The sequence below is a fragment of the Entelurus aequoreus genome, linkage group LG21 (assembly GCF_033978785.1).
Source record: "Entelurus aequoreus isolate RoL-2023_Sb linkage group LG21, RoL_Eaeq_v1.1, whole genome shotgun sequence".
NCBI lineage: Eukaryota > Metazoa > Chordata > Actinopteri > Syngnathiformes > Syngnathidae > Entelurus > Entelurus aequoreus.
In genome coordinates, this window is record NC_084751.1 from 45,021,464 (window position 1) to 45,036,512 (window position 15,049).

Genomic DNA, 15,049 nt, shown 5'->3' on the forward strand with positions numbered 1-15,049 from the left:
CCTCCCCTTTTTTGCTAGATATCGCGAGATGTACGTTGTAATATGTATATGTGCTTTGCTATGGAGGTTTTTTCCCACTCCAGACTGGGCCCCCTTAGGAGCCCAGTCTAGATTGTATTTTTTTACTCATCCTTCCCCAGCGTTTACCTTTTTCCCATCTTTTACGGGGCGCCTTGTGGCGACCCATCAGCGTTCCTGTTCTGTAACCCTGTACACTGTTTGTTTGTCTAATCTTGAACGGGTTTGTGCTGAAAACAAAGTTTTGTTGTACTTGTGCAATGACAATAAATACCTATCCTATCCTATCCTATCCTTCATATCAAGTAGGAGCCAGTAGAGGTTACCTGGGCATGTAGTTCAGATGCCACCTGGCTCGACGCCTCCCTGATGAAGTGTTCTGGGCATGCCCAGCTGGGAGAAGGCCTGGGGTAGACCAAGGACAGGGGTCAGCAACCAAAAACAATGAAAGTGCCATATTTGACCAAAAATACAAAAAGAAAATCTGTCTGGAGCCGCAAAAAATTAAAAGCCTTATATAAGTGTTATAATGAAATAAACACATGATGTAAATGCCTTTATTAACTGAAATAGCCTACTATCAAAATAACTATATGTTGCAGGCTGACACAACTCTTCGTTGACAGAAATGTTGAAATTGTAATATTTATTCTACACATTTTTACAACATTGGAAAACATTAGTAAAACAGGCTTGTCAGAGTGTCAGATAACTCCTGGAAATTACTGGTTTAAAAAGGTCAAATGTAAATGTAAAATATTTGCAAGCTGGGTAACGTTTGCTGTGGTCTATAACGGCACACAACAACTATCAGACATGCAAATATAAATTAAATACACAGAAGACATAAGTAAAGGATATTAAATGAGCTCAAATATAGCTACAAATGAGGCATAATGATGCAATATGTACATACGGCTAGCCTAAATAGCATGTTAGCATCGATTAGCTTGCAGTCACGCACTGACCAAATATGCCTGATTAGCACTCCAACAAGTCGATAAAATCAACAAAGCTCACCTTTGTGCATTCACACACAGTATAAAAAGTTTGGTGGACAAAATGAGACAAAGAAGGAGTGGCATAAAACACGTCTTTCTGTGGCAGTGTTGGAGAAAGTTGTGCATGTAAACAAACTATGGTGGGTTCAGGGACCGCCGAAATTAGTAGGACAAAACAGCGCTCGCTAAATACTCTCATCAGTGAAGCATTTTTAATATAAACAGTGGGATTTCTAACAATTAGTAAGGTTTGTGTCATGTTGTCCTCCTACAGAATTAATATAAAACAAAAAATATATATTTCACTCATCTTTTTCCATTTTAATACATTTTTTAAAAAGCTCCAGGGAGGGAATATGTCTCGCAGCTGCCTTGGAAACGCTTAATGTCTCGTTTGGTGGAACTGGAAGCCTGAGACTTGAAAGTTTGAGCTACCCTTCCTACCAAACTCAAATGAGCGATAAAAAAATGAATGGATGGATATTTTTGGAGAGTCTTTCCTAATCAGGGTAAAATAAACGGCACACAAACTTTTCCACTCGATAGAAAAACCCAGACAGTGTCCAGTACCATTGAGCACATTGAGATACTGAAGTATGATGTTAACATGGCGTAGGTTTTAGAATCTATGAAGGGATATATATACATATATATATACACTACCGTTCAAAAGTTTGGGGTCACCCAAACAATTTTGTGGAATAGCCTTCATTTCTAAGAACAAGAATAGACTGTCGAGTTTCAGATGAAAGTTCTCTTTTTCTGGCCATTTGGAGCGTTTAATTGACCCCACAAATGTGATGCTCCAGAAACTCAATCTGCTCAAAGGAAGGTCAGTTTTGTAGCTTCTGTAACAAGCTAAACTGTTTTCAGATGTGTGAACATGATTGCACAAGGGTTTTCTAATTATCAATTAGCCTTCTGAGCCAATGAGCAAACACATTGTACCATTAGAACACTGGAGTGATAGTTGCTGGAAATGGGCCTCTATACACCTATGTAGATATTGCACCAAAAACCAGACATTTGCAGCTAGAATAGTCATTTACCACATTAGCAATGTATAGAGTGTATTTCTTTCAAGTTAAGACTAGTTTAAAGTGATCTTCATTGAAAAGTACAGTGCTTTTCCTTCAAAATTAAGGACATTTCAATGTGACCCCAAACTTTTGAACGGTAGTATATATATATATATATATTAGGGATGTCTGATAATGGCTTTTTGCCGATATCCGATATGCCGATATTGTCCAACTCTTTAATTACCGATACCGATATCAACCGATACCGATATCAACCGATATATACAGTCGCGGAATTAACACATTATTATGCCTAATTTGGACAACCAGGTATGGTGAGGATAAGGTACTTTTTAAAAAAATTAATCAAATAAAATAAGATAAATAAATTAAAAACATTTTCTTGAATAAAAAAGAAAGTAAAACAATATAAAAACAGTTACATAGAAACTAGGAATTAATGAAAATTTGTAAAATTAACTGTTAAAGGTTAGTATTATTAGTGGACCAGCAGCACGCACAATCATGTGTGCTTACGGACTGTATCCCTTGCAGACTATTGATATATATTGATATATAATGTAGGAACCAGGATATTAATAACAGAAAGAAACAACCCTTTTGTGTGAATGAGTGTAAATGGGGGAGGGAGGTTTTTTGGGTTGGTGCACTAATTGTAAGTGTATCTTGTGTTTTTTATGTGGATTTAATAAAAAATAAAAAACCCCGATACTGATAATAAAAAACCGATACCGATAATTTCCGATATTACATTTTAACGCATTTATCGGCCGATAATATCGGCAGACCGATATTATCGGACATCTCTAATATATATGTATATATATATATATATATATATATATGTATATATATATATTCATGACTATTTACATTGTAGATTGTCACTGAAGGCATCACAACGAGGAATGAACACATGCGGATGTATGTACTTAACAAAAAAAAGTGATATCATACTGTGAGGAGGCGTGGCCTGCGGACCTGCAGCGAGGCGGGGTGTGCCGGGGCCGGCTCCGAGATCGGCGACACGTGCGTAGATGGCGCACCTGGGCGCGTTTGTCTGATGACCTGTCACTCTGTAAAAGGGCAGCAGCCAGGAAGAGAGTGGTGGATGGTGGAGAGTGAAGTGAAAACCATTTCAGGGGACTACCTCTTCAAGCTCATGGAGAGAATACCAAGAGTGTGCAAAGCAGTAATCACAGCAAAGGGTGGCTATTTTGAAGAAAATTGAATATAAAACATGTTCTCAGTTAAGTACATAACTCCACATGTGTTCATTCATAGTTTTGATGTGACAATCTACAATGTAAATAGTCATGAAAATAAAGAAAATGCATTGAATGAGAAGGTGTGTCCAAACTTTTAGCCTGTACTGTACATATACCGTATACATAATTACAATAAAGCCTCCTTCTTCTTCCAGGTGTGCAATATGAAGAAACGGAGCTAAAGATGGGATCTGTGACGTCATACTTTGATCAGCTATGTGGGCAGCAGCAGAAAAAGGGTGAATATTCACACTTCTGGTTCTGATTAATTTGGGTATAATATATATGCTGGGTTTTTATATACAGTATGTTCTCCAACCAACAGAGGAACAGAGACTCTTGCAAGCCAATGACAGACCTTTCAACCTTTCCTACCACTATGCAGTGAGTACAGGATACGGTACAAGTACATAGGGAAACTATATTTGTATTATTTACGTCTGTTTTAGAATAACGCCATCAAGACGTCCAAATACAACATCTTCACCTTCTTGCCACTCAACCTCTTTGAGCAGTTCAGGAGGCTCGCCAACGGCTATTTCCTCTTCCTGTTTGTACTTCAGGTAGGTCTATTTACACTTTTTACATAACATTAGGTACACCTGCACACTAATAAGACCCAATATAAAAATCAGGTAAATGTGTGTTAACAACGCCGGAACTGTGAAAAACCGTCGGACCGGAACTCTTTAATAACTAAAGTTCCTTGGGTGAATAATGTCAACTCACTACACCGGTATGTTTTAGCGCTTTCATGGCGAGTTTACTGACAGATATAAGTAAGAACTTTACACTACTTTATATTAGAAATGGCAACAGTGGAGGATGAATGTCACATAACAAGAAGATAGAGAAAAAGAAGAAGCTTATCGACTACGGACTACAAAGGCGGATTTGCACAAATTTTCAGGACTTATGCAGATCCCAAATACAGATCAGCAGGTACCAGAAAGTAAGAAAAGTTGCTTTTGCATAATATTGCGAAACAAAACGCCAGATTATATGTCTTACCTTATACACACACCATAATAATACTCCTATGTTGAAGCACAGTACAATCCATCAAGCGGTGTGGCTTCATAGCTTACCAAAGTCGTACTGAAACATGTTGATAGATTTTTGAGCGCCGTGTGTGATGTTCTATGTTCTCAATGGAATATATAACGTTTTGGTGTTGTTTACTTGAGTCATATTGCAGTCTACACATAGCTCTTATGTGTGACTGCCATCTACTGGTCACACTTATCATTACACCATGTACCAAATAAAATAGTTTCGAGGTTGGTAAGCAAAACCATAATTATTCCGTATATTAGGCGCACCAGGGTATAAGGCGCACTGTCGAGTTTTGAGGGGGGAAAAAGGATTTTAAGTGTGCCTTATCCCGAAAATACGGTACTAGATTGATCTAGTCACTAGAGCAGTGTTTTTCAACCACTAGTGTGCCGCGAGATATTGTGTGGTGTGCCGTGGGAAATTATGCAACTTCACCTAATTTATCCCAAAAATATTTTTGGCAAATCAATAATTAGAATCTGCCAATAATGTGCCGTTGCTTAGTGTCTGTGCTGTGTAAAACTCGGCAGGGTAACCACGTAATACTCCATGTCAGTAGGTGGCAGCATTGCTTTGTAAAAGTCGGAATGTGTCGGGTGAGACGAGGATGGTTTGTTGTGATCCCGATATGCAGACCACAGTGGGAGGCAGGGTGCAGGTAAAAAGGGTATGTAATGCTTAAACCCAAAATGAACGAAAGGAAAAGGCTATGCAAAACAAAAGTCAAACTGAACTGGCTACAAAGTAAACAGAGACAGAATGCTGGACGACAGCAAAAACTTACGGTATCCACAAAGTACATCCGTACGTGACATGAAAATCAACAATGGCCACACAAAGAAGGATAGCAACAACGTAAATAGCCTTGCATTGCTAACACAAAGCAGGTGCACGGAATAGCGCTCAAAGGAAGACATGAAGCCACTACAGGAAAACACCAGCAAAACAGGAAGGGCCACCAAAATAAGCAAGACAAGAACTAAAGCACTACACACAGGAAGACACCAACACACTCAAAATAAGACACGACGACTTGGTGGAGTTAATTTTTTAAAGTTTTCTGCTGGTGGTGTGCCTCCGGATTTTTTTTATGACAAAAATGTGCCTTGCCTCAAAAAAGGTTGAAAAACACTGCACTAGAGCCATCTAGTAAATGCTTTTTAAGGTTACCCCGATCTCATCAATTTCAACACTTCTAATATTTTTAACAAACATGTGAAAGTAGGAAAAATCATCTCAGATATTATATTAAACTGTAGCTACTAAAATTTCCATCAAAAGTAATATTTTTGTAATGCTGAGTCTATGATCTTTGACCCTTTTGATTGCATTTCCACTTTGTTTATGGCTATGGTATTAGTTACAGGCTCGAGAAATTTCAGCGAAAACATGGCAATCTGGATGGTACTCTTTAGAGCAGTGTTTTTCAACCTTTTTTGAGCCAAGGCACATTTTTTTGCGTTGAAAAAATGCGGAGGCTCACCACCAGCAGAACTCATTAAAAAACGAAACTCAGTTGACAGTAAAAAGTCGTTGTCGCAAGTGTTGGATATGACTTTAAAGCATAACCAAGCATGCATCAATATAGCTCTTGTCTCAAAGTAGGTGTACTGTCACCACCTGTCACATCACGCCGTGAGTTTTTTGGTGTTTTCCTGTGTAGTGTTTTAGTTCTTGTCTTGCGCTCCTATTTTGGTGGCTTTTTTTCTCTTTTTTTGGTATTTTCCTGTAGCAGTTTCATGTCTTCCTTTGAGCGATATTTCCCCGCAACTACTTAGTTTTAGCAATCAAGAATATTTCAGTCGTATTTATCCTTCTTTGTGAGGACATTGTTGATTGTCATGTCATGTTCGGATGCACATTGTGGACGCCGTCTTTGCTCCACAGTAAGTCTTTGCTGTCGTCCAGCATTCTGTTTTTGTTGACTTTGTAGCCAGTTCAGTTTTAGTTTGGTTCTGCATAGCCTTCCCTAAGCTTCAATGCCTTTTCTTAGGGGCACTCACCTTTTGTTTATTTTTGGTTTAAGCATTAGACACCTTTTTACCTGCACACTGCCTCCCGCTGTTTCCGACATCTACAAAGCAATTAGCTACCTGCTGCCACCTACTGATATGGAAGAGTATTACACGGTTACTCTGCCGAGCTCTAGTCAGCACCGACACTCAACAACAACACATCGTTTGCAGACTATAATTACTGGTTTGCAAAAAATATTTTTAACCCAAATAGGTGAAATTAGATCATCTCCCACGGCACACCAGACTGTAAAACACGGAAAATTACTCATAACACACACCCAGACAGAGAAAGGAGGAATGTAAGACTGTGGTTCGGCTCCTCCAAGTTGGAATTGCCTCATTTTTTTTTACCTGACCTCCTCCAGGTACTGCAGTCCTGTATAATGAGGCTTGCTTATTATAAAGCAACTTTTGGTCTCTTTTGATCCAGCCGCACTGTCTTGTCGCCCTTCTGTCCGGACGAGCACGAGTATTACACGGTTACTCTGCCGAGCTCTAGACAGCACCGACACTCAACAACAACACATCATGTGCAAATTATAATTACTGCTTTGCAAACAATATTTTTAACCCAAATAGGTGAAATTAGATCATCTCCCACGGCACACCAGACTGTAAAACACGGAAAATTACTCATAACACACACCCAGACAGAGAAAGGAGGAATGTAAGACTGTGGTTCGGCTCCTCCAAGTTGGAATTGCCTCATTTTTTTTGACCTGACCTCCTCCAGGTACTGCAGTCCTGTATAATGAGGCTTGCTTATTATAAAGCAACTTTTGGTCTCTTTTGATCCAGCCGCACTGTCTTGTCGCCCTTCTGTCCGGACGAGGACGAGTATTACACGGTTACTCTGCCGAGCTCTAGACAGCACCGACACTCAACAACAACACATCATTTGCAGACTATAATTACTGCTTTGCAAACAATATTTTTAACCCAAATAGGTGAAATTAGATCATCTCCCACGGCACACCAGACTGTAAAACACGGAAAATTACTCATAACACACACCCAGACAGAGAAAGGAGGAATGTAAGACTGTGGTTCGGCTCCTCCAAGTTGGAATTGCCTCATTTTTTTTGACCTGACCTCCTCCAGGTACTGCAGTCCTGTATAATGAGGCTTGCTTATTATAAAGCAACTTTTGGTCTCTTTTGATACAGCCGCACTGTCTTGTCGCCCTTCTGTCCGGACGAGGACGAGTATTACACGGTTACTCTGCCGAGCTCTAGTCAGCACCGACACTCAACAACAACACATCATTTACAGACTATAATTACTGCTTTGAAAACAATATTTTTAACCCAAATAGGTGAAATTAGATCGTCTCCCGCGGCACACCAGACTGTATCTTGAAAAACATTGCTTTAGAGTGGCTCAAAAGCATTTGGACAAACTGGAATTCCGCTTATTGGAAATAAAGTCCTCATTTTCATACTTGAATACAAAAATGTGTAGCTGCGTGAAGTCTCAGAATACAATAATTGATTTTGCATCAAAAGCCTCACATTGTTTGTTGTTTTGTTTACTGCCATTATACTTCCTTTCGGTTTTGTAGCTTTTTACTGAATATAATCAGCAAGTATAGTCTTACACTACTCATAGAGTGTCTTTTATTCTCCATATTTCCGCCCTTACATTATTCTGATGCAAATGGACCCATCCAAAATGCAGTGTGTGTGTGTGTGTGTGTGTGTGTGTGTGTGTGTGTGTGTGTGTGTGTGTGTGTGTGTGTGTGTGTGTGTGTGTGTGTGTGTTCTGTGACAGCTCATCCCGCAAATCGCTTCGCTTTCCTGGTTCACCACGGCCGTCCCTCTTCTTTTGGTCCTCTCCATAACAGCGGTCAAAGATGCTGCCGATGACATCGTGAGCTGATAACACCACACCACACAAGATAGTCATATTTTATGATCAACATTATGACGTAATAACGACACGCAAGTCCAGTGAAGTAACTAATGCAGCTTGTTGTGTCTTTATGTTAAATTGGTTTCAACAGAACAGACACAAAAGTGACAAACACGTGAATAACCGCAAAGTGAACGTCCTCATCGACGGACAGTGAGTCATTTCAATTTTTTTTCCCCCTCATTGTGTATTTTTTTCATTGCATGATAAATAACATGAGTATGAGCCATCTATGCACCGCATGCTGTAGTTTGTACTAAACCCAAAACCAGTGAAGTTGTCACGTTGTGTAAATGGTAAATAAAAACAGAATACAATGATTTGCAAATCCTTTTCAACTTATATTCAATTGAATAGACTGCAAAGACAAGATATTTCATGTTCACACTGAGAAACTTTTTTTTTTTTGCATAAAATCATTAACTTAGAATTTAATGGCAGCAACACATTGCAAAAAAGTTGTCACAGGGTCATTTTTACCACTGTGTTACATGGCCTTTCCTTTTAACAACACTCAGTAAACGTTTGGGAACTGAGAAGACACATTTTTGAAGCTTTTCAGGTGCTTCATTATGCGCCACACATTTTCAACAAGAAACAGGTCTGGACTACAGGCAGGCCAGTCTAGTACCTGCACTCTTTTACTACGAAGCCACGCTGTCGTAACACGTGGCTTGGTATTGTCTTGCTGAAATAAGCAGGGGCGTCAATGATAACGTTGCTTGGATGGCAACATATGTTGCTCCAAAAGCTGTATGTACCTTTCAGCATTAATGGTGCCTTCCCAGATGTGTAAGTTACCCATGTCTTGGGCACTAATACACCCCCATACCATCACACATGCTGCCTTTTACACTTTGCGGCAATGATAATCCGGATGGTTCTTTTCCTCTTTGGTCTGGAGGACGCGACGTCCACAGTTTCCAAAAACAAATTGAAATGTGGACTCGTCGGACCACAGAACACTTTTCCACTTTGTATCAGTCCATCTTAGATGAGGTCGGGCCCAGCAAAGCCGGCGGCATTTCTGGGTGTTGTTGATAAATGGCTTTGGCTTTGCACAGTAGAGTTTTAACTTGCACTTACAGATGTAGCGACAAGCTGTAGTTACTGACAGTGGTTTTATGAAGAGTTCCTGAGCCCATGTGGTGATATCCTTTCCACACTGATGTCGGTTTTTGATGCAGTACCGCCTGAGGGATCGAAGATTACGGGCATTCAATGTCGGTTTTCGGTCTTGCCGCTTACGTGCAGTGATTTCTCCAGATTCTCTGAACGTTTTGATAATATTACGGAGCGTAGATGGTGAAATCCCTAAATTCCTTGCAATAGCCGGTTGAGAAATGTTGTTCTTAAACAATTTGCTCAGGCTTTTGTTGACAAAGTGGTGACCCTCGCCCCGTCCTTGTTTGTGAATGACTGAGCATTTCATGGAATCTACTTTTATACCCAATCATGGCGGTATAGCTCGGTTGGTAGAGCGGCCGTGCCAGCAACTTGAGGGTTTCAGGTTCGATCCCCGCTTCCACCATCCTAGTCACTGCCATTGTGTCCTTGGACAAGGCACTTTACCCACCTGCTCTCAGTGCCACCCACACTGGTTTAAATGTAACTTAGATATTGGGTTTCACTATGTAAAGTGCTTTGAGTCACTAGAGAAAAGCGCTATATAAAATATAATTGATTGATTGATTGATTGACCCACCTGTTCCCAATTAGCCTGTTCACCTGCGGGATGTTCCAAATAAGTCTTTGATTAGCCTTCCTCAACTTTCTCAGTCTTTTTTGCCACTTGTGCCAGCTTTTTTGCAACATGTTGCAGGCATCAAATTCCAAATGAGCTAATATTTGCAAAACATAACAACGTTTTCCAGTTCCAACGTTAAATATCTTGTCTTTGCAGTCTATTCAATTGAATATAAGTTGAAAAGGATTTGCAAATCATTGCATTCTCTTTTTATTTACCATTTACACAACGTGACAACTTCACTGCTTTTGAGTTTTGTAATTCGATGTAGTGCAAAAGTGTCTTTTTTTTAAACGACTATTTTTTTTTTTTTATTATTCTGGCAGACTTGAGAGTGAAAAATGGATGAATGTTCAAGTTGGAGATGTCATTAAACTAGAAAATAATCAGTTTGTCACAGTGAGTACAACAACATTGACATGTAACTTTATGTCGCAATGCCTTCTAATTGTTGTTTGAGTCTGATGATTCCTGGTGAGCTCAAATCATGATCAAGTTTCCTTAATGTTATTTATGTTTTTATATAGCTTTATTCCACCTAATGTCAAACCATATTTCCAGGCAGACCTTCTTTTGCTCTCCAGCAGCGAGCCTCTCAATCTGGTCTACGTTGAAACGGCAGAATTAGACGGGTATGACCCCATATTATCTCCTGCTTCTTTCCGTTATCATGTCTTTGTGATCTTTTTAGTGAAACCAACCTGAAAGTGAAACAGGCTCTGACTGTCACTGGAGAGCTGGGAGGAAGCATTGAAGCACTGGCCAACTTCAACGGTGCGACCCAAATGTTATTTGGGATTACTCTTCTGACGATATGTAAATAATGTATCTGTTTCTTTCAGGTGAGGTAAGATGTGAACCACCAAACAACCGTCTGGACAAATTTAAAGGCACACTAACAGTGGATGGACACATGTACTCTCTGGACAACGACAAAGTGCTTCTACGAGGATGCACTCTGAGGAACACAGATTGGTGCTTTGGACTGGTTATCTTTGGAGGTAAACCTAAAACCGCCGTCTACTATTGACACATCTATTCACCTATGGCAGGGGTGCCCATTACGTCGACCGCGGAGGGTGTGTTAGTCGATAGCCAGCCAGGTGACGTGTATTTCTGGTATTGTCGTCCTCGTCCGGACAGAAGGGCGACAATCAAAAAAGACGACGGAGACGCTTTACTGAACCAAAAGTTGCTTTATCATAAGCGAGCCTCATTATACAGGACTGCAGTACCTGGAGGAGGTCAAGTCAAAAAATTTAGGCAATTCCAACTTGGAGGAGCCGAACCACACTCTTGCATTCCTCCTTTCTCTGTCTGGGTGTGTGTTAATTCAGGAGAGTTCAACCTGACCATGTAAGGAGATGTTCGTGTGTAAGACAACAGATGTACACCATAACTTGTAGGTTGACATTAAGATAACGTGGAGTCTCTCCTCCAGGATAGAGCTATCACTTTTGCATTCCGAAGTCTGAGTTCATTGCCTCTTCTCGTTAGAGAGTTAACCAAGTCCACATGCCAATGTCCAACTAAGGCTACTTAATTTATTATGGGCTCAACCGTTATTTACTTAAACCTGGTGGTTCGCTTTCTCCAAGTTCAATATAAACATTCACCACATGTAGAACATAATATAAATATATTATATTATATATAATATAAAACTTGTTTCGGTGCCAATACAACTTTTTCTGCAGTGTCATTTTTTCGTCATGTTTTGGCTCGATAATAAGCCTTCTTACGCTCCTATGAGTAATTTTTCGGGATCTACGCCAACCACTGTGTCACGGCACACTACAGTCTGGTGTGCCGTGGGAGATTATCTAATTTCACCTATTTGGGTTACAAATATTGTTTGAAAGCCAGTAATTATAGTCTGCAAATGATGTGTTGTTGTTGAGTGTCGGTGCTGTCTAGAGCTCGGCAGAGTAACCGTGTAATACTCTTCCATATCAGTAGGTGGCAGCCGGTAGCTAATTGCTTTGTAGATGTCGAAAACAGTGGGAGGCACTGTGCAGGTAAAAATATGTCTAATGCTTAAACCAAAAATAAACAAAAGGTGAGTGCCGCTAAGAAAAGGCATTGAAGCTTAGGGAAGGCTATGCAGAACCAAACTAAAACTGAACTGGCTACAAAGTAAACAAAAACAGAATGCTGGACGACAGCAAAGACTTACTGTGGAGCAAAGACGGCGTCCACAATGTACATCCAAACATGACATGACAATCAACAATGTCCCCACAAAGAAGGATAAAAACAACTGAAATATTCTTGATTGCTAAAACAAAGTAGATGCGGGAAATATCGCTCAAAGGAAGACATGAAACTGCTACAGGAAAATACCAAAAAAAGAGAAAAAGCCACCAAAATAGGAGCGCAAGACAAGAACTAAAACACTTCGCATGGGGAAAACAGCAAAAAAGTCCAAATAAGTCAGGGTGTGATGTGACAGGTGGTGACAGTACACCTACTTTGAGACAAGAGCTATAGTGATGCATGCTTGGTTATGCTTTAAACTCATATCCAACAATTACGCCTTTTTACTGTCAACTGAGTTTCGTTTTTTAAAGATTTCTGCTGGTGGTGTGCCTCCGCATTTTTTCGACGCAAAAAATGTGCCTTGGCTCAAAAAAGGTTGAAAAACACTGATTTACGCAACTCCGTGGTCCCCGGGTCGACCTCTCGAGGTTAAGTAGTGTCAAAACGCTCATGGAAATGTGAGCTGGCACAACTTGTCCTGCCACAACTCTCGCCTCTTCATGTGCATTGAATGAAACAAACGTCGGCAGATTTTTTTTTGTATATGTGCGTCATTGGTTGTAACTACATTTGTATTATGTCAAATAAGGAGATAGACGTCATGTAAGACTGTACAGTACCAATATAATTAATGCAGAGTATTCCTTTTTTTAAAAATATACAATTTAAAATCTCCTTTGTGCAACTGCAAGTCCATTAGGGAAAAGATGGTTTGCAATATTTCCTATGATTAACAGATGGATCATTTATGTTGCAGGTCCAGACACCAAGCTGATGCAAAACAGCGGAAAGACGACATTTAAACGGACCAGCATTGATCACCTGATGAATGTCTTGGTGCTTTGTGTAAGTTGTGATCACACTTGATATACCACATGATGATTTGTTAATTATACAACTGTGATAAGGTTGCGGACTTAGAGCCTGATCTACTAAGATCTTAATGACAAGTGCCAAGTAACGTGTGTAAGCAATAAAATGTACTATTAGCGGGCTTGTTTTGGTTGACCTACATTGATAACAAGTACAAAAGTGGTGCACACGGCCATATTTAAATGAGGTTTTTGCATGTCTGTCACCGTGCTCTCTAACTTGTAGTGTTTTGCAATGTTATTGAACGTGCAGCACGCATTTACACCGTATTTTTCGGACCGTAGGCCGCACCGGATTAAAAGGCGCACTGCCCATGAGCGGGTCTATTCAGGTCTATTTTCATACAAAAGGCGCACCGGATTATAAGGCGCATTAAAGGCCTACTGAAAGCCACTACTAGCGACCACGCAGTCTGATAGTTTATACATCAATGATGAAATCTTAACATTGCAACACATGCCAATACGGCCGGGTTAACTTATATAGTGCAATTTTAAATTTCCCGCCACACTTCCGGTTGAAAAAGCCTTCGGAGGATGACGTATGCGCGTGACGTAGCCCGGGGAACATAGGTATGCCTTCCCCGTTGAATACAATACAAAAAAGCTCTGTTTTCATTTCATAATTCCACAGTATTCTGGACATCTGTGTTGGTGAATCTTTTGCAATTTGTTTAATGAACAATGGAGGTTGCAAAGAAGAACGTTGTAGGTGGGATCGGTGTATTAGCGGCTGGCTGTAGCAACACAACAAGGACTACTCACTTGGATAGCAGACGCGCTAGCCGATGCTAGCCGCCCACCGGCCACCGCACGGATGATCGGGTGAAGTCCTTCGTCGCGCCGTCGATCGCTGGAACGCAGGTGAGCACGGGTGTTGATGAGCAGATGAGGGCTGGCTGGCGTAGGTGGAGCGCTAATGTTTTTATCATAGCTCTGTGAGGTCCGGTTGCTAAGTTGCTAAGTCAGCCTTAGCGTCGTTAGCAACAGCATTGTTAAGCTGTCTATTAACCGTGTAGTTACATGTACATGGTTTAATAGTATTGTTGATCTTCTGTCTATCCTTCCAGTCAGGGATTTATTTATTTTGTTTCTATCTGCATTTGAGACAGATGCTATCACGTTAGCTCATGCTAAAGAGCTTCGTCAATGTATTGTCGTGGAGATAAAAGTCACTGTGAATGTCCATTTCGCGTTCTCGACTCTCATTTTCAAGAGGATATAGTATCCCAGGTGGTTTAAAACAGTGGTCCCCAACCTTTTTGTAGCTGGGGACCGGTCAACGCTTGAAAATTTGTCCCATGGACCGGGGGGGTGATGGGGGGGAATTTTTTTTTTTTTTTTTTTTTTTTTTTTTTCATAAAGAAATACAATCATGTGTGCTTACGGACTGTATCCCTGCAGACTGTGTTGATCTATATTGACATACACCTACACAATATGTATATATTTTGTGTTTTTTATGTTGATTTAATTAATTTAAAAACTAAAAAAACTAAAAAAATGTTGTTGGTTTTTTTTTTTAATTTCTTGCGCGGCCCGGTATCAATCGGTCCGGTGGTTGGGGACCACTAGTTTAAAACACAAATCCGTGATCCACAATAGAAAAAGGAGAGTGTGGAATCCAATGAGCCAGCTTGTACCTAAGTTAAGGTCAGAGCGAAAAAAAATATGTATTTCACTGCATTCTAGTCCGTCACTCTAACGTTCCTCATCCACGAATCTTTCATCCTCGCTCAAATTAATGGGGTAATCGTCGCTTTCTCGGTCCGAATAGCTCTAGCTGCGTTGAAAACAATAGGAAAATATGAGGGAGTGAACAACTGACAACGTCACGCTACTTCCGGTAGGGGCAA

General features: G+C 40.3%; 1 protein-coding gene across 4 annotated transcripts in view; it reads left to right on the forward strand.

The window, feature by feature from the left end:
- Nucleotides 1–15,049, forward strand: part of LOC133638773 (phospholipid-transporting ATPase ID-like) — a 56,780-nt gene that overhangs the window by 4,177 nt on the left and 37,554 nt on the right. For 3 of the 4 annotated variants that reach the window (XR_009823684.1, XM_062031710.1, XM_062031711.1), the window contains exons 2-11: nt 3,486–3,569; nt 3,656–3,714; nt 3,780–3,893; nt 8,175–8,273; nt 8,407–8,468; nt 10,389–10,461; nt 10,624–10,694; nt 10,754–10,836; nt 10,905–11,063; nt 13,079–13,167. Coding sequence is in view for 3 of the 4 variants with exons in the window: in XM_062031710.1 (XP_061887694.1) it covers nt 3,515–3,569; nt 3,656–3,714; nt 3,780–3,893; nt 8,175–8,273; nt 8,407–8,468; nt 10,389–10,461; nt 10,624–10,694; nt 10,754–10,836; nt 10,905–11,063; nt 13,079–13,167 (864 nt within the window). In the remaining variant the exon portion in view is untranslated. Of the gene's footprint in view, nt 1–3,485; nt 3,570–3,636; nt 3,715–3,779; nt 3,894–8,174; nt 8,274–8,406; nt 8,469–10,388; nt 10,462–10,623; nt 10,695–10,753; nt 10,837–10,904; nt 11,064–13,078; nt 13,168–15,049 lie in introns of those variants that run through there. The other variant, XM_062031712.1, reaches the window with a different exon arrangement.